This window comes from Psammomys obesus, unplaced genomic scaffold (genome assembly GCF_907164565.1).
Source record: "Psammomys obesus unplaced genomic scaffold, mPsaObe1.curated_primary_1811, whole genome shotgun sequence".
Lineage (NCBI taxonomy): Eukaryota > Metazoa > Chordata > Mammalia > Rodentia > Muridae > Psammomys > Psammomys obesus.
In genome coordinates this window covers 19,066,076-19,086,746 of record NW_026596057.1, presented here as the reverse complement: position 1 = coordinate 19,086,746, position 20,671 = coordinate 19,066,076, and the positions used below count along the sequence as shown (strand labels likewise).

At 36.4% G+C, this 20,671-nt stretch overlaps 1 protein-coding gene across 5 annotated transcripts in view; it reads right to left on the bottom strand.

Annotated features, from left to right (window-relative positions):
- Positions 1 to 5,342: 5,342 nt before the first annotated feature.
- Odr4 (odr-4 GPCR localization factor homolog) overlaps positions 5,343 to 20,671 on the bottom strand; it is a 42,988-nt gene continuing 27,659 nt past the window's right edge. For all 5 annotated transcript variants that reach the window (XM_055624567.1, XM_055624565.1, XM_055624566.1 and 2 more), the window contains 5 exons: positions 20,170 to 20,298; positions 19,072 to 19,162; positions 15,490 to 15,660; positions 7,796 to 7,903; positions 5,343 to 7,218 (listed from right to left, as the gene is read on the bottom strand). In XM_055624567.1, the coding sequence (XP_055480542.1) occupies positions 7,151 to 7,218; positions 7,796 to 7,903; positions 15,490 to 15,660; positions 19,072 to 19,162; positions 20,170 to 20,298 (567 nt within the window). In that variant the 3' untranslated portion in view covers positions 5,343 to 7,150. The remainder of the gene's footprint in view (positions 7,219 to 7,795; positions 7,904 to 15,489; positions 15,661 to 19,071; positions 19,163 to 20,169; positions 20,299 to 20,671) is intronic.

Genomic DNA, 20,671 nt, shown 5'->3' with positions numbered 1-20,671 from the left:
TATCACTATGGTGGGTTTCATAATTCAAGCAGACAACCTACCCTCTCCCAACAGCAAGCCATTCCCTGATCTCTTCATCTCATGTAGATCTACTTCACCTCAGCTATTGACTTCCTTTGCTATAAGTTTTGCGAATCTTTTAATTTTTTTTTTCATTCTCAGATGACTTTGCCAACTTCATAGAAATCCTAAAGTCTCAGGCGATCTCACCTACTTATCATCACCAAGCCTAACACTGTAAAAGTAACTTTTATTCTCTGGAAGTAACTGTCTTCTTGGAGGCTTACTGCCTCCATGTGCTAACGTAGGCCTGGTCCTGGAAGTTTCTAGCCTCTGTACAATCTAATCTAGGCCTAGAATGCTTTCAGCCTCTGGGACTTACTGCTGAGTAAGTTGACACTTTCTTGTTCTTTCTGAATCTTTGTTGGCTGGTTCAACTCAGCTGTTATGGCTCAAACTCCTCTCCTAGCTGACTGATTCAGTCTGACTTCTCTCTTAGCCTCTGACTGCATTGCTTAGCTTGGCCTCACACTAACTCTAGCAATCTGTTCTAATCTTCTGGTTTCTTCTCATTCTCTGCTAGTTCTGTCTTTATCTGTGCTTAGCTTCTTCTCTCTTCAACCTATCTCAGTAAAACTTTTCCAGCAAAATTGCCTCTGAATTCCATGAACTGAACTGTCATGAACTCGTCTCCATTGCACTGCCTCTCAACTCACTGACTCACCAAACTGACTAGAACTCAAGAGATCTGCAAGCTTTGACTCCCGAGTGCTGGAATTAAAAGTGAGTACCACCATGCCTGGACCTAAGCTTATCTTTACCTGATACGTGCTCTACCTGGCTGGCCTTGACCAGAGATCTGCCTGACTCTGTCACCTGGGATTAAAGGCGTGTCTGTATTCCAGCCATATTGAACATACCTAGGTCTTTGGATGTGATCTCTTTCCAGAAAAGCCATGTTATGAATTAAAATTCCTCCACATAACAGCCCATAAACATTAGCACCAACTTTCTCCATCCTCTGAACTGTGTTAGAAGCAGCATTCTTTCTCTGAAAGCCAGTATTTATTTAATTTAACTATTTATTACAATTAGTTTACTTTGTGTCCCTGCTGCAGCCCCCTCCCTTGTCTCCTCCCAGTTCCACCACCCTTCCTCTTCTCCCCCTATGCACCTACCCTAGTCCCCTGATAGGGGAGGTCCTCCTCCCCATCTATCTGACCCTAGCTTATCAGGTCTCATCAGGCTGGCTGCATACATGTCCTTTCTGAGGAAGCTTAGATCTGTTTTCTCAGTTTTATAGTTGTCCCTTCTTGATTCTATACTCTCAACCATTTCATTAGTGTCTTTCTCCTTAACATATAATACATACAATTAGCCAAACATTAATCATTAGTTTCACTTTCTTGAGCCTGTTTCTAAATTGTCAAAAAAAAAAAAAAAGCATGGTTGAAAACCTTTTTTTATCTGTTGCTGTCCTTGTGAAGCTCCTGTCCTCTCTAGGTCTTACTATCCCCCACTTCTTTCGTAAGATTACCTGCACTCTGCCCAAAGTTTGGCTATGAGTCTCAGCATCTGCCTCGATACCCTGCAGGGTAGAGCCTTTCAGAGGTCCTCTGTGGTAGGCTCCTGTCCTGTTCCCTGTTTTTTCCCTCCTCTGATGCCCATCCTCTTTGCCTTTTTGAATGGGGATTGAGCATCTTATCCAGAGTCCTTCTTCCTGATTAGCTTCTTTAGATGTACAGATTTTGGTATGTTTATCCTATATTATAGGTCTAATATCCACTTATGAGTGAGTATATACCTTTTGTGTCTTTCTGCTTCTGGGATACCTCACTTAGGATGATCTTTTCCAGTTCCCACCATTTACCTGCAAATTTCATGATTTCAAAAGTCTGGGCACATGGGTCTTTTCTGAAACTGATACTTCAGCCAAGGACCTCTCATAGAGATGGCCTGGAACCCCTGCATGGAGGTAGCCTATGGCAGTTCAGTGTCCAAGTGGCCTCCATAGTAATGGGGACAGGGACTATCTCTGACATGAACTGATTGGCCTGCTCTTTGTTCACCTCCCCCTGAGGGGGAAGCAGCCTTACCAGGCCACAGAAGAAGACAATGCAGCCACTCCTGATGAGACCTGATAGACTAGGATCAGAGGGAAGGAAGGAGGACCTCCCTTATCAGTGGACTGGGAGAGAGACAGGAGTGGGGAAGAGGGAGGGTGGGATTGGGAAGGGAGGAGGGAGGGAGGTACAGGGGAAATACAAAGTGAATAAACTGTAATTAGTAAAAATAAAAATAATTATAAAAAAAGAAACCATTTTGTAAACTGAAAAGCACTGTCTAATAAGTGTTGGTGTCATAAATTTGCCCCAAATTCAAGTGAATTAACTGTATTATCTAGATTGTTTTTTGTCAGACCTAGCAGTAGGACTCAATTTTCTACATATTAGCTATTTATAGTTATTTATTCTCATTAGCTCTTTAACAGTAGCATACATTTTCAACAGTACTAACTTGAAAGTACAGAAAAGTTATTTAAAAATAGGTTATTTCTACTTAGACAAAGACACAGTAACCTAGCATTTCAGCTAATTGATATTCTTTATGCTAATTATGGTGTTAGGCATAGGATATACCTACAACCAGATTGGATTTGACTAAAACAGAATCTGAGACCTGATTAAACTATTTTCTTCCTAATCATTAAGTTCCTTTCCCAATTCCGTAAACAAAATAGCTTAACAAACTGAACTAAATGAAGGATCTTTTCTAAAATGTCATGTCTTAATTAAGAATTTTTAAATAGGGCTCTTTGAGGATCATGATTTCAGAAGTTCCATAGCTCAATATAAATACCTAGCTTCACCTGATGATGCTAAGTATGTAAATAATTTAAAAACATTTTTACAAAAGCAAAAACCAGGAGTAATCTATTTCTGATCAGAGACAATAAGTTACCTGTCTTAAGGTTTCTATTGCTGTGATTAAAAAAAAAAAAAATTAAAACAACAATAAAAAACACCATGCCCAAAAGCAGTTTGGGAAGGAAAGGGTTTATTTCATCTTTCATTTTGTAGTCCATAATCAAGGAGAGTCTGGCAGAAACTCAAGGCAGAAATCTGCAGACAGGAACTGATGCTGAGGCCCTAAAGGACTGCTTACTGGCTTGCTCAGGATGCTTTCTCATACACCCTAGCACCACCTGCCTAGAGGTGGCACCACTGACAGTGGTCAAGAAAATGGCCCATAAGCTTCCTTACAGGTCAATCTTATGCATTTTTCAAGTTTGTCAAGGTGACATAGATGATCCTAGCATGTGCCAAGCTGACAGAGAAACTAGCAAGTACAATACTCGTTTACTCTTCCTAAAAATGAACAATTCCTCATCAAGTTAGGGCCCTATCAATAAGCCTTTGACCCACCTACAGCACAAATATTTTGTAAAAAAAAAAATCAGTGAGACAATGAACGCAAATGTGCTTTCAAAATGGGGAAAGCAAAGATAAAATAATCAGTTCTCTTTTATTGTTTGTCCTTAATGATAAACAAACTATTAACATCAACACACCTTTACTACATTGTGAATTTTTTCTAGTATATTTGCTCATCAGGCTAAAATCAGAAATCAAGAAAACTTCCTGGGCATTTCTTGTGCAGTGGCTAATCTGTATTTAGACAAATCCTTAAAGGGACTCAATCAAGATTATGAGCTTATCAGAGAGCTTGGGTTAATCCCCACTGTGCTGGTAAGAATGTCATAAACTACTGATGCCTAGAACACCTTAGGGCTTACGTAAAAGGAAGACATTTTATGGGTCCATAGAAGTAGCACAGCAGAGGAAGGCAAGCAATAGATTAAAAGGCAAATTGTGATCAGTGTATACTCCTTTTGAATAATGGTTTTCTTCCCACTGTCTTAATTTAGGCTTATCCTGGAGGTTGGCCAACACATGTAGCAAATATCATGTTTAGGAATTTCCAAGACAGGGTTTTAAGAGGACTCAGGTTCTATTCTTCTCTTGTCAGAATGTTCACACTTGGTTACTTCTTTGACCCTAAACCTCATAAAATATGAAGAATCTCAGCAGTTATAATGGAAGAACTGCAACCCAGACACAAACCCTACACAGAACTGAGATATAATAGCCAGGTTCGCAGTTGTTAACCAGGTGAAAGAACCATCTTGTATGTTTCAACCCCAATCTGGCCCCTAAAATAATGGAAGTTCCAGCAACAACTATGTAGAGAACTAAAATGACTTCTGTCCACTCAGAACTGTAAGAAAAACCGTTATTGATGTAAGTAGAGATGGTCTGTTGGCAAAAGTAATGTATTGCTGCCTTAAATAAATAAATTGAACTCTGGACACCTGTTACTTAGAAAGCAAAGCATAGCAATACTATTCAATGTATTTGTTACACCTTGATTCTCTGTTCTGCTATCACACTCAGCTTTTATACTTTTTATACTTTAAAAAGAATCTCACCACAAAAACATGTAATATAGTTTAAACTTGCTTACTTTTATGAATAGTATTATACTGTATGTAGAGTTGGCATTTAATAATTTCTAAATAAAATTAATTTTTTAAAATTTGAGACAAGAGTCTCATTATGCAGCCCAGATTGCCACTGAACTTGAAATCTTTCCTGCCTCAACCTCCAGTGCTGAAATTACAGGTATGAGCCATGAAGCCTGGCTTAAATTCTACCTTTGTGTTGCATGTAGTTCATTCTCCCTGCTAAATAAAATTACATCTTCTATAATTTACTTATTTTTAAATTAATATTGGATTCTAGCTACAAACATTGTTACATACTTTTATCTAGGAGACACACACATGCACACATTAGTTAATTAACTCTACAAGGCCAAAAGGCTTTCTGAACTCCTACAGTGTAAAATGTCTTTTATTATACCATTTTTATTAACATGTCCATGTCTTAGCTTTTCAGCCTAGTGAATGTAAAATGGTATTACTTATGGCCTTAATTAGTCTCTCATGTAGGTAAATCACATTTTTAAAATGCCTTGGGTTTTTGTCTTTTTCTTGATTTTCTAAAGGAATATGAGCCGAGTTGACATTCATACCTCTGTCTAGTATAGTGCTGAACTAACTAAATAGTGCATCTGACTTTCACATGTGTTAAAAAATGTTACTAGCCTGTAGTTTTCTTTTCTCTGGCTAACACTGCTTTTAGCAGGTTATATGAGCCTCATACAATAAGCTAGAAAAATCTTCCCTTATAACGTATGCTTTCAAAGTTTGGTTGAGAGTCTGAATAGTAGAGAGGTGAAAAGCTGAGGCAGATGCTGCCAAAAAAACTCCTTTTCATTGGTATCTTTCACCACCAATTTTTTATTTGAGAAGATAGCCTTGACAGTTAACCACATGCTCAAATAACTGATTTTAAACATCAACTTGGCTTGGCTCCTGAATCCTAGCAGAAGCCTCTTGAAGCACTGTGATTCTAACCAACCCCATCCTATTTTTTCAGTCAGATTTTCCCAGTCTATCCTTATTTGAAAATTCCACATTAATGCTGCAAACCAATATTTATTCAGTCTTACATTTGTTTACAATTTCTATAAATACTTCATTATGATTGCTTTATACAAATGACATTTTGCATTTACAATATTGATCATTTTGTTTGTTTACTAACAAGTCAATTTCAGATCTTGCTTTTGAAGTAATTTTCCTTATTGAAGACCATCCTTTTTTGTTTCTTTAATGAAGGCCTATTGTCTCTGAGCTTTGCCTTGCATAAGTTTTCACAATTCCTCTCATAATTCTGAAGGTATTTTTCAATCTTCTCGGGTACACTGTTGCTACTGGGGGTCTACTGACATGCGTTAGCTGAGGATCTTTATAGCCCCTTTTGCATTTTTAAAACCTTGTTTCAGACTTGCGGTTCAGTTGTGGAATCTTGTTTGTTTGTTTTCTCTGTGTACCAGTCCTGGCTGTCCTGGAACTCAATTTGTAGACCAGGCTGGCCTTGAACTCAGAGATCTGGCTGCCTGTGCCTTCCAAGTGCTGAGATTAAAGCCACGCTCCACTACACCCAGCATGGATTTTATTTTTTACTATATTTAAGATATATTGTGTTTCTTGAATTTATGTCTGTTTTGCTATCTTGTGTGGAGAAACATGTTACCGTAAGTGCTGCCTCTCTTCCAATTCTCCCCTCCTGGTTCTCCTAGACCTTGCCATTTTTCCATCTATACATCCTTCTCGCTGCTCTACCTTCCACTTCACTCATCTCTTCATCACCTGAGTCTACTACCATTAACCAGCCTGCAGTTTCCTCTCTTCCCTTAAAGAATGTACTCTTCACTCCAAGGAGTACTACTTGGCTCTTATCTCCATCTATGGCTCTCATTTTTTATTCTCTATGTTGTTGATACAAACCTTGGGAAATGACTTCAATGTTTATTTTTTTCCTATATTTTATTTTTCCTGCTGTCTCACTGCATCGCATACCTCATGATTTACAATCATGAAAAAATATTGCTTGATCATAACTTATGGGAGTCTTGGGCCTAAGGTAGAAGTGATTCCAGTTTGTTTTGCCAGGAGCTACACAGAACTACACGGTGAGAGCTAATGAACGTGAGCTGTGCTACCTAGGAAAGCATCTTAGGTTTACATTTCTCTTCATTTTGGAATGAGGCATACATCGTGCTGTAGTGTTGCTTCTGGTACTCGTCATCCAGGAGACCACAGTCTGTGTGCTTAAATATTCCCGGCCTCCAACTTAAACAATGTCCATAACATACTGCAACAGAGTGCACAGCAGAAAAGTCCTATAAGATACTTAAAATTTCAATATTCTGATCAGTGTGTGATCCAGTTCAATAGGACGAAACTCTTGAAACAGCTCACATTTTGACCCTTCTAGAAATATATAAGTGATTTGTTACATGCAACTCCATTTAAATGCATAATTCAGTTTTAGAAGCCTGGGCCAGATAATAAAGCAGGGCTAAACAAGGCAGCTGATATTTCATGTAAGCCAGAAACACACCTAATGACATTATCGTAGCAGAGTTTGTGCTAGCTTCAATGCAGGGACATTTACATCTTTATTTTTCATAGCTGTTGATCAGTGTTTTCTGTATGGTCAGGAAGCTCTTGCGCCTCACCCTAATCACTGAAGTAATGAAAGGAGATGCCCGCAGCAAGCACTGCAACTGCAAGTACTGCAATCGCACCTAAAAGTGAAACAAACACAAACAATGGAAGTGGAATGAGCAAAAGAAAGGCTCAATGGATCTTTAGGCTCTGAAATATGGGAAACGTGGGTAACAAATGGGTCCAAAAGACATTTCACACAGACGTACACATATATGCACATGCTACAAATGTGTATAGATATGTACATACTAAAATCCAGTGAAGTCTTAGAGAAAGATATGGTAGTAAGTTGAAAAACTAGGTCATAAAGCCTAGACAAAATGTCTCTCTTACACAAATGCACACTAAGAGAAAATAGAAGAAATGTTTTAAAAAGCTTCTGTAAATATATATGTGTATGGATGGACACATACATACATATAAGTAAACAGGGACATATACCCAATATGTCTCACACTTAGATTGCATTGAAACACAGCCCCAGTGGGTAGTGTTTCTCAATCAGAATGCTAATTTACTTGTGTAGCTATTGTCAGTTTTCATCATACTCAGAAATGCTGTCTTAATCTAACATTTTGGTGAAATAAAATTAACTTTAAGATAAAAAGAAAATTCAAAATCAATTCACTTTCAAAGTCATAAAAAAGCAAATACCTATGTTTTGCTGAATTTTCAATCCTATTGTTGTTTTATTTGATTGTTCTGGTTGTTCATCTCCTGTGTTGGCCAGTGAACCTTCACTATTCATAGAAGTTATATAAGCTGCAAGAAATCAGAAAAAAACTCTACATAAATTGAGAACTGCCTTTTTAAAATAACATAATAATATACACAATCAACAGCATTTTTCACCCATTTTAAAAGATCTGTTTATTTCTATTTTAAATCTGCTTTACTTTATTTTTATCTGTACATGCATGGATATCTATGTACCACATGTGTGCCTGGTGCCTGTGGAGGTCAGAAACCCATCAAATCCCCTTTAGCCCGACTTACAGAGAGTTGGGAGCTATCTGTGTGCATTGCAGGGTGCTGGGAACTGAACCTGGGTTCTCTGCTAGAGCAGCAAATCCTCTTAACCACTTAGTCATCCTTCTTGATAATCTTTTACATAAAATGAATTTGTTCATATAGGTGGACTAAATTTCACAGAATATATATCAAAGTGATATATTCTTCAGAACACACGATGTAGTTTTATTATTGACCTAAACTGAACAGAATGACTCATGTTCATTCAGTTCTCAAGATAAACAGGATTACAGAAAGGAAGTACAAGAAAGAACCTAGGTAGACTAAAGTATGTTTTAAAAAAAAAGTTTTCTAGTTTTTCTAATGCAAAACAAGATTACTGACTCTTAATCCTAGAAATTTGACATATACCAGCAAAATATGACAAGAAATTTTACCTTACAAACGTCTAGAAGTTAAGGAAGGCAAGTACTACAAAACCCAGTAGGTAAAGGTGAAGCTGAGGATTCTAGGTAGTTGACTTAAAGAATGTGGTTGGAACAGAAAGTCCTGGAGCAGTCTGGAGACTCACCCTGTACCCCCAAAGTGGCACTGCAGTAGTTGCTATGGAATTCTAGAAGTATGCTTGAAAAATAACTGTTTCAGATGAATCCCTTATCAACAACAAAAATGAATAGTATAGTGGTATGTGTGTATCTCTGTGTTTGACAGAGAGACAGAGACAGAATGATAAGTTAGAAATTATTTATCTTGTTTTTTAAAATTGTAGGAAACAATATTTAAAAACTGTGTGTGTGTGTGTTGATGTTGTATGAGTATGGGTGCACATATGCTAACGTAGGCATGTGGGGCTGGAGGACAACTTCTAGGAGTTTGTCCTATCCCTCAACCAAGGATTCCTGAGATAGAATTCCAATCATCAGACATTTTTTTGAGCTATCTCCCCAGCCCAAACATAAGTTTTTACTACATTATGCTGATAATATTTTATATAGATTTGCTTGTTTGAATTTACTTAACATAAAAGTGTTTGACCTCATAAAATGTTTAGAGGTCATACAGGCGAGTGTTTTTTTTTTTTTCTCCTTCCCCAGCACTAAAGAATCCTATGAAAACAAACTCTGACATATATAAATATATAAACTCTCACCATATATAAATTAGATGGAAGCAGCACTACTCAGACTGTGGTAGGAATGCAGAGTCCTCAAAGAGCATGGCCAGACTCAGCCCATACCAGAAAAGTGGTAGTTCAGAAACTGCTACAGAATTCAAGAGAACTATGCTTGAAAATAACTATTTCAGAGGTTGGAGAAATGGCTCAAAGGTTAAGAGCACTGGCTGTTCTTCCAAAGGTCCTAAGTTCAATTCTCAGCAAACACATGGTGACTCACAACCACCTATAATGAGATCTGGTGCTCTCTTCTGCTGTGCAAGCACACATGCAGGTAGAATACTGTATAAATAATAAATAAATCTTAAAAAAAAGAAAATAACTATTTCAGATTGATTCCTTATTAACAACAACAACAAATAATATAGTGGTATGTGCGCATGTGTGTATGTGTATGACACAGAGAGAGAGAGAGAAAGACAGATATATAGAGAACATTAGAATAGGACAAATTGAAGTGTTTGCTTAAGTTTAATTACCCTGTTGTTCTGAAGCTTTATTTTAATGCAAATTACTGCCCCTCAAAATTTGGTTACTGCCCTGATACACATATCCTTGTTGTGTAAACCTACCTGATTAAACGGCCTAAACCTGCAGGGCAGAATGGGGTAAACATAGCCAAGCTTCCCAGGCTTTAGAGGACAGGAGAATCATGGGCAGACAGGAAGAGAGGAGGCAGGAGGACACCAGGATTGGTTAGCATGAAGAAGGAACCATGTGGTCTGGGAAGAAGGACTCCAAGGATGGCATGGATGGAAAACAGCAAGATGAAAAATATAAGTGTCTTGGGATTATGGATGGAAGGTAGACCAGATGAGGATGGTTAAGGTAGATGGCACTGGATGGGAGCTGAGAGATGGATGGTAAGGATATTGAGATAGCATAGGTGAAATATCTTCCTGGCCCAAGGTAATAAGGCAATTATAAAATCTAACAGGTGTCCATGTCTTATTTGATTGTGATAATGGGTTAATACCACCACAACAATCATAGAGCACATAATAAACACTTTTTTTTATTTACCACAACACCCTGTGTTAATTTAAAATGTGTTCAAGTGTGTATCCTGTTACATCAGTATAGCCACGTAAGAATGATACATTAACTTACTGAAATAGGTATCTATGGTACAAAATTAAAAAAAAAAAAAAAAGTTTAGGGTGAGGAAGCTTTTATCTACTTCATTATTACCATTTTTTTTTATAATTAAGGTTATCAGTATTGACAGCAAGTGTCATCACCAGCTAAGCCATCTCCATGTCACCAAGACCTGAACTCTGTAAATAGATGAGTTCCCCGTCCTTGTAGAACTACAGTCAACAAATTATCCAAAAATATGTACCATTAATTGGGGTAGTGATGTCATACACCTGAATTTCAGAGCTCAGAAGGCTGAGGCAGAGAAATAGTATTATTTAAAGAAAACTTGGGTTATCGGGACAGATCACACGTTAAAAGGAGGGGGAGGACAAAGGGCTTGAGAGATAGCTGAATGGTAGCATGACTTTCTGCCGTACCTAAGGCCCTGATTTCATTCCTAGCACCACAAATAATCAGATTTATTTATTTTTCCTTTATATTATTAATGATTCCCAGGCATGTGAGTATGTATGTAAAGTCTGCCAGCGTCACATAAAGACCAAGGCTGGGGATAGTAGACAGCTTTCCTACCTGCATAAGGCTGTGGATTCAGCCACAGCACAAAAATAATGAATATTTAGTAACAAAGAATAACTGGCTCCAGAATCAGCAAAGATGAGTTTCAGCTTATTTTAAAGGTGTGTCTTCAATTTATTTTTATCTAATACTATAGACAAAGCACATCTGTATTATTTAGTTAATGTCTATGAGATGACTAACACATCCAAGAAAATTTAAAGCCCCAGTTATCCTTCGACATTAGTGAGTCATTTGACAAACAAATTATTTTTTATCCCTTAAATCATTTGAAAGTATGTTATTTGAAGATACTTATTTGGCAAATATGTATTTTTAAGCATAGCAACTACTTGACAACAACATTACAGAACAGAAATAATAGTAATAGTCAAACAAATAGTAATTTCAGATGAGATCGGGCTCATTCAGAGTAGTATGGCCGTAGAACAAATAAAAATTTCAAAAACTTAGAAATAACATCAGACATTTAGAAGGTTTAAGAGTCCTAAATGTGTAGCTTATTTCCATTTCTGAATCCCAACTATTTCAGGGGTTTATTGTATTCAAAAACCTTAACTGAGATGCTTATGAAAATCTGAGTATATTACAAAATATTGTATTAATACTTTAACATTAATGTTTTTGTTAATGTGTGAAAGTTCACTGAGAGGAAATTATTTGATAAAGTATCCTACCATCCTCCATGTATATATATATTATTAATATGTTGTTAACATATAATTAATATTATATAAAATAAAGATATATATATATCTTTTTAGAAAAAGTAGTCCCTAGCCCAAAGGATTCTGGGGCTTGGAAATGTCTTAGACAGGTTGTACAGCTACTAGTGACACCATGGTTTTCATTATGCACCTAAAATAAAAGAGAAAACTGCACACTCATTATCTTTGTGTAAATAAATGAATAAACAAATGAATATAACCTTAAACAGATAAGAAGTTTACCTAAAAACCCATAATATATCCACCAAACTTGTACATTTATTACCTTACCCCATAATGATAAAGAATATACTCTATTAAAACTATACAGAATTAGACAGACATGGTGCACACACCTGTAATCCCAGCACTCAGGGAGACAGAGGCAGGCAGAGCTCTGTGAATTCACAGTCAACCTGGTCTACAAACCATGTTGAGTTCAGGAAAGCCAAGGCTACACAGAGAAACCCTGTCTCAAAAAAACAAAACAAACAAACAAACAAACAAACAAACACAAACCTATACAGAATTACTAAATTATCTCTTCCAATTCAACAAATTCTGAGTGAGGCAAAGCTAACATAATTATAGGCAATTTTTATTCTTGGCTACATCTCAGCTCCTAAAATGTCTGCTCACTTTTACTTAATTCTTCCTTCAATATCAACTTAAAGTCAGGAAGTGTCTCTGAGTCCCATACAAAGATGGTGGCTCTCTTGTGTATCTGGCAATCTGTCCATTTTTCTATTACAGACCTAATCACCTTGTTCAATCTACTTCTCTGTACATTCTGCTGTGTTGCATGATTGTTGAGAAATACTACTATACTGTATCTATAGAATCCTAATGTTCATATACTATAGGCAAGCAATATATAATAACACATTTTATTAGCTTGATTATAATTCATACAAGTTTCAAAAGCTTGTAGAGGGTAGAGTCTGAAAAGATTATACTTCCTACATTGAGTGGTAATATTGTCAGTGCATTACTAAATGCCAGAAACAGAAAAATATGTATTATCGAAAAAGTTATGGTTTCCTATCAGTGTGGTTTCTATACTAACATATTATAATTAAGTATCCACACCTAACTTCCAAAGTACTTTTTGGTCCCCTTTGTTATTGTAATATCAGGATCTTAAATATCTACAAGCACAGTAATAGTCTAAAGTACTTTAAGTTAAAGCATCAATATATTGCTGAGGATGGGTGTAAAATTCTACCTATTCTGATAATTTTTGGCTAGTATATACAGTATTTGGCAATAATAATAAACTATTATTTGACTTATGAATATTTTACATTATGATATACTTTCCATAATTATTTTAGAGTACACTCCTACTTATAAAAATACAGTATAAGCCAGAAGTGATGGTACATACTTAGCGGAGGCAGGTTGATCCTTGAAGCTAGCCTTGTCTACATAGGGAGCTCTAGGGCTACATAATGGAGATCGAGACTCAAAACATTTTAAATCTTACTGACAACTGTAAACCCTAAGCTGATGACAGCTCAGATGCATTTGCATAAAATGAATGAGGCTCACAGTTCATCTCCTTCAAAAAATTATGTCATGTTCCACAGTGTCAGCCTCATGCACCTCATGTCTGCCTGTCTCTCCTTACAGCACCAAAATTATAACAGGTTCAGTGACTGACCTATACAAGTTGGTGTGTGTTAAGTACAGTCTTATGATGTTCACACAACAATGAAACTGACCTAAAACATTTAAACACCACATGAATGTAGTAACTTAATTTGGTCAACTATTTTAAGAATGGCAAATCAATACATTTAAGGAAGTAGTTTTTCTTTTATTACTTTAAGTCACTAACCAATTGAAAGATACTGTACATTTCCTAGCAAATACACAAATAATTTCTAACTCCTGTTCTGATGTAGCCCATGGCAGCTCACTGTCCAAGTGGGTTCCCTAGTAAGGAGAACATGGACTGTCTCTGACATAAACTCAGTGGCTAGCTCTTTGACTGCCTCCCCCAGATGGGGGAGCAGCCTTGCCAGGCCACAGAGGAGGACAATGCACCCAGTTCGAATGAGACCTGAGAAGCTAGGGTCAGATGGAAGGGGAGGAGGACCTCCCCTATCCGTGGACTTGGAAAGGGGCAGGGAGGAGATGAGGGAGGGTAGGATTGGGAGAAGAGGAGGGTGGGAATTATAGCTGGGATACAAAGTAAATAAACTGTAATTAATATAAAAAATATTAAAAAAGAAATTCCCAATCTAAGGCAAAAAATGGAAAGGGAAAAATGTTGTTTAGAAACTATAACAAAGAGAATAAAGAATGTGGGACATTTAGCTCTAAACTATTTAGAACAGTTAGCCTCAAATTTAAAAGCATGAATGCAGTCAGGAAGTAGTGCAAATGTTTTACTGATGCGTACTCTTGAATGAACTGTAAGTTGCAGAAAGGCTGACTACTGCTCACATTTTAGCCTTTTGGGTAGCTGTAATGGCACCGACTCCTCTGGCTCCAATATATGTTCTGTTTTTAAAATATTTTTCCTGTTAAAAAGATTTATTTTTATGAATGAGTGTTTGCCTGCATGTATGTATGTGTACCTTGTGTAAGCCTAGTGCAGTCTGAGGTTAGGAGAGGGTATTGGAACCCTGGAAACAAGAGTTATGGATGGTTATGAGCCATCATGTGGATTCTGGAAACTGAATCCAGATCCTTTGCAAGAGCAACAGTTGCTCTTAAACACTGAGCCAAGTACCACCTCCAAGATACTTTCAACAGTAGTTTTTAATCTCCTTGAAAATATGCTAGTTATAAAAGACCAGCTTTCAAAGGATTAAAGGACAGTTCCTTTAACAGTGAACATTGAGAAATTTAGGAATTTTTTTTCTCTTTCAAAATAGAGATACTGTTTTATGTCTTATCATTATCAACACTGACATGGAGCTGTTAGGAAAAAAATCCCTAGACATGGGTGGTCCTCAACTAACTTGAAACTTCCCTGACAGATTTGAAATCCCCCAATTAAATGCTACATGGCTTTACCAATGAACATTGTATTATTGCCTAATGGGGTTGAAAATTAAACAGAACTGACAAAAAAATTAGAAAAGAAACTTTTAAAATTGTTGCATTCAAATGTAATAAACATTCATATTCAAAAGTAACCCAAAAACTTTCTATCAAACCACAGATTTCTAAAATAAGCTGTTTTTTACTCAGTACCTATTAATATTCACAAGTGATTGATTTTAATATATAATATTTAGAAATATATATTTGCACATTTGTTTAGATATACATTTTTATATCTTGTACTTACTACAAAGAAATACATAAAACAAATCAAACGAAACCTTCCTAAGTTAAGGTCAAATGTGCAAAGGCTAGAGGAATCAATGGGCTACACAACTGGATATACCACAAGTCTATGCTGTATCCAAATCACCATTTTCTGACTTCTGACGGCTCACCTGGCTAGAGTGACCCTCTTATACAACAAGGACGCAAAGAAAATGACAAATCACACAGACAGAGTCTTATAAAACAGAGAAACACTTACCTCACATTTTAATAAATAACTGAAAGCTACATATTTCCACACATTTAAAGATAAAATTTCTCATGAAGATTCACTTGCTAGACTCAAAAGAAACTTGGATGTGTTTTTTTAGTTAAAGCATCCAAAGAAAACTATATTTTTTTATGTGTAGAGATCTATCATATATGTGTCTATACAGACCTCAGTTAATAGTTCAAAGTATTAAACAGAATTAGCTCTAAGGAAACAGGAAGGCATAATGAGTTTAGATGTGGTTTAAGCAGGTTTTAATTACCTGTGTTTACTTCCTCTGCAATTTCCAAGTCTTCTATTTGAATCTTATGATCTAACATCTCTGAAAAATGTTCTCTGATTTCTTCAACTGATTCATCACCAAATTTGTAATCACATAACATTACAGAGGATCCAGGAAGGGGAACAAAAACTCGCTGGGGAAGTTCATAATCTGAAAATAAATATAATATTTACATTTTAAACATCTGTTTGAAATGAAATTTGAAATGACAATGATTTTGTACTTTCTAGCTGACAAAATTCCTTTTATTGAATTCTTTCTTTCCTCAATTCCCTTGGCTTCTTCAAAGTGACCTAATATACCTATAAAACACACACTCCTCATTGCCTTTAATGTAGAGATGTTGCTAATCACACAACCTTATAGGACCCTCTGTGTCCTATGATGGAACACTCGGTCAATTTTGTAACTCCCCTATAAACAAGCACCTTTCTTGTTTGTTTTAATCTTGTAAGTATTCAGAATTTTAATGCCAACTTTTTCTTTATTTTTGCATGTTCAATGCCAAAGTAAGGGCCTTCCCTGTCTCTGCCTCCCCAACACTGGAATTAGAAGTCCACGCTACCACATCTGGTTTTAGATTCATGGGATCTAGGGGCTAAACTCAGGTCCTTGAACTTGGATGTAAGCACTTTCAGCCAGTGAGCTATCTCAGCCAGTGAGCCATCTCCTCAGCAACCATGTTTCACCTTTCTTTGGATACTTGCAAATTAGAGTATACGTCTCCAAATTTTGTAAGACATTTACTAGCTATATAAATATAACTGCATTTAAGCTCAAAATGCATCTCTAACAAACTAACACAAAAATAGACATTTTTGTAAAGAATAACCACTTTGTATCAGATATAAAAAACTATCAATGTAAAGATGAAGCAGAAAATTGGGGTCATTCCATGAGCAATCTATACTTCCTCTTAAAAACTAGGCTCACTTTAAATAATTACAAACACAAGATGCTGAAATATTCTGTAAATGTCATGGGGAATGCAGTGACATAAACTATGATTCTCCCACTTTCGGTATATGATCTCATTTGTGTAAAACTGAAGAATGGTTTTACTCTTTGATCACACTGCCTCCTAGTGTTAGAATTACACAACTGAAGTTTGTACCACAGCATGCAAAACTAGGACGATGGTATATTTTGAACCAAACATACTTGAATATTAAATTAAAAATTCAAAGATGGTTATAATATGAATGGATAATTGGATGTAAGGAATTTTAAGTGCACTTCAAATTTGGATTATAAGTATGCCTGAAGAAGGAATATGTTATAAAAACTGAATGTCAAAGAATTGGTTGCAATGCATTTAATTACTGATTTAAAAGGAAGGAAAAAAAACCTCACTTAGATTCAGAAATTCACTCACCAGAATCAGAGTAGGAATGTAGACACAAGGGGTGTGGTTTCAAAAAGCATATGTAATATAATTTTTTAATACAAAACTATTTTAATACAAATTACTAAGATGGTATAAAGTGCTTTTGTTTTTCCAAAGACGTATCAACCATTTCTTGAAACTAATTAAGTCTGTTAGAGAAACAGCTAAGAAATATAAAACAATATAGTATATAAATAGTACCTTAAATAAAGTCCACTATACAACAAACAACAGTAAGTTAATGTTTGAGTACACCTAAGTGATTTAAAACCTACATTAAAAAAAAAAAAGTCTTTAACTGCTGACACTGTTTATTTTAGCAAAAATAGTTCAATCAGAAGCATTTGTTTTAAAAATTCTCCCTGAGAAGAGGGATAAAATACAGCTACTTATAAAGAGTCAAAGGGGAATAATGGAACACAAAGTATTACACAGAGGCCAGGTGTGACGGTGGATACACCTATAATCCCAGCACTCAGGGAGGCAAAGGCAGGTCATCTCTGTGAAGTTGAGGCCAGCCTGGTTGACAAAGTGAGTCCAGAACAGCCTATGCTACACAGAGAAACCCTGTCTTGAAAAACAAAACAAAACAAAACAAAAACAAAAAAGAGCATTACATGGGGTGGGAATGGAAGGGGAGGGTAGAGGAGGGAACACAGGGATAACTAATACTAAAGACAGTTCAAAGACATCATATGAAAACCTACTACCACAAAAGCTTCCTGAAGTATTTACATGCACATATATAAAAAGTTTACATTAAGATTGTGCAAAAATGCCTCTAAGACACCACATGCTAACAAATAAAAAGTCTGGTGCCAGGAATGGGTTACCTCTTTTGGAGTAATTGGCCAAGAAGATTCCATAAATTCCCAAACAGCATAGGCCATTGCCAATGTTCTTGTTTGCTCACTGTCAAATCCTATTGCTGAGTGCTAAAACATGAAGAAATTAAGCAGGTATTCATCTGAAAGCCAGCTTTCACAATACTAGAAGGTGCTTATGCATGCTACTAGATGGAAAAAAAAAAATCAATCTTATCCTGCTATGACTCCTGCTAGCTACAGTGAAACTGGTCTTGTAAGACATGTCTACTAGTAAAACAGACATGAATGTCATTTGCTTTCTGACTAGGCTAAAAGCTTGCTCCACAATTTGAAACCCAAACCTGGCACCATTGTCAGGGCCAAGAACCTGTGGCTGGCTAGGTCACAGGCCAGTACGAGACTACTCTGTTATACTGCTAAATAGGCATCACATTAAATTGATCCCTAATGACTTATTGTTATACCCTTAGATTAGTGAAATTTCTCAACCCTCATCAGAAAAGTCTCTTTTGCAGTAAATGGCAATTAACATAGACCCACAAATGGTCAAGGTGCAGAGAATGAGGCTACAGAATGCTCAGCCCTAAATGTGGCATCTACATCAGACTCCATCATCTCAAGGCTCTGGGATTACTGCAGAAGAGGGGCAGAAGAACTGCAAGAGCCGAAGGTGGTGGAGGACTATAAAAAACAACAGCATTTTCCAGACACAGCAGGGCAGTTGCACAGATGAACACAGAGCAACTGTGACAGCATGCAGAAGATCTTAACAAACTCAAGCCACACAAAATGCTGTCACTCTCCCAGCATGGAAAGGAGAAGTAGACACCACGTTCTACCCTTAGCTAGAGGGCAACTGATAGCTGCTGAAAGGAGAGTCAGTCTTCTTGAATGTGTGATTCCTAGTGGACTAAGCACGCCCCAGTGGAAGGCAACATATCCAAAAATAAGTGGGCACTACAAACTATATCTGCTGTGTTTTAGAACAAACAAACAAATCTGGATAAATAAGGAGGATATGGGAAGAGGTGATGGAGGGAATGAATATAATCAAAATACATTATAAGAAATTCTCAAATAACTAATTTCAAATGTGAGAAAAAAGGGCTATATAACATTTAAAAAATCTTCCTTTCAATTGATAAATGTTGACATCTTTGCAGATAGGAAGTGTTCCAAACATACTGGTGGAGGAGAGAGCAACTGAAAGATTTTATTCAGCAATAAAAGCAAAAGACAACCTACTGTTATAAAACATGCTATAGAAGATGACATACATGTTAAATCTTGAAGTCTTACTGTATGAAACAGAACAAATAGAAAAAAGTACATATGTTATCATCATACTTTTTTTTTCTGGAATTTCATTCAAAAGCAGGTCCTCAAACAGTATTTCACAGCGATCAGCAACTGTGTTCAAAATATCTCTCTTCATTGCCTATGGGGGAAGAAAAACAAGCAAAAACACAGTAATGTGTTATTTTTTTAAAAAATGAAAATCCCAACCATTTTATTTTACCAATAAGGACTCAGGAGCCAGATGCTGGGGTGAAAACCTGGTAGCTCAGAGAGGCAGAGAAAGTCCGCTTCTGACCTTCCTTTTCAGCTCAGGTCTGGATGGAAAAATCCCAAAAGTCTCACTAGCTCAGCTGACAGCCCAGAAAGGAAAGGCCAAAAAACCTAAGGCCAAAGACTTGCTACCTCAAAGCCCCAAAAGCTAGGGAGCTAAAGCCTAACCTAAAGCCAGAGCTTAAGCTAAAAGCTCTTTCTTCTTCTCCACACTGTCTTAAGTACCTCTCAATGCAAAGTCCCTCCTACTCTTTAATTTCTGTCAGCTGGTTTCTTGTTCTGCCTCTTGACCTAGGGTTAACTTTTATTAAATCCCACAAACAGAAAGCTCTTGGATTAAATGTGTGTGGCAGGGCTGGGTAAACCACACCATAATCACCTGTTTATAATAAAAAGTCCTTGGATTAAAGGTATGTGATAGGGTTCAACCACACCAAACAAGGAACTGGGTTTCACAGTTCACAATTTTGGGGTTCACAATGGGATCAAATATCCTGCAATAGTAAGGAATAAATACTTCAAACTTGAATTATTTCTTTACAGAAAGACCCAAAATTTGTAAGAATGTCCACTCAATAAATGACCCATCATTCTATTTGTTATTGTCATCTATTGAGCATACCCATTAATATTATTTTAACATATTTGTAGTTAATGATAAATCTATGTAGCCCACATTAAAACAGTAAACTAAAGCCAAAAAAAATAAGTTTTGCACCTAAACAAATCTTTCTAATATTCCAAATCAGGAAATGATTTATAATGTAAAAGTTGATCACCATCTTTTAAATTTCTGGACTCTGCAACATTACCTAACAATTCTTCTTGGGAGTAACTCTCCTGTTAAGAAACCAAGCTGCTCTCAAAAGAAATTACCTGCACGGCATCTTTGACCTTGGGTCTGTTGCTGTGGATATAAGCTCTGCATTTCACATCTCCCCGAAGGTTTACAGAACCACTGCAGATTTGGACTGTGGCTGTGGATCTATAGTCTGAATTTAGGAGCTGAAAGACAAAATTCATTCCAGTCCTAATATTATTAACTATAGAAAACATTTTGCCATTATGTAGTCATTTTATTTAAAAATAAATAAATCTTTTTTTTTTTTTTTTTTTTTTTGCCTAAGTACTTGAAAATATTCTCCATAAGTTATTAAAAGTTCATGTCTCTTTATAAGTTACATATTATTTTCTGGGCATTCTTAATATAGATAGAAAACCAACTACATCTCAATGTTTTCTCACTAACATGAATATTTAAAATAATAATACTTACTATATCCCCTAAAAATGCATTATTTGCAGTTTCCTTAGGTAAGTATTAAAAAGACAAGAAGATGCATAAGGAAGACATGCTACAGGAGGAGATACAAAGTAC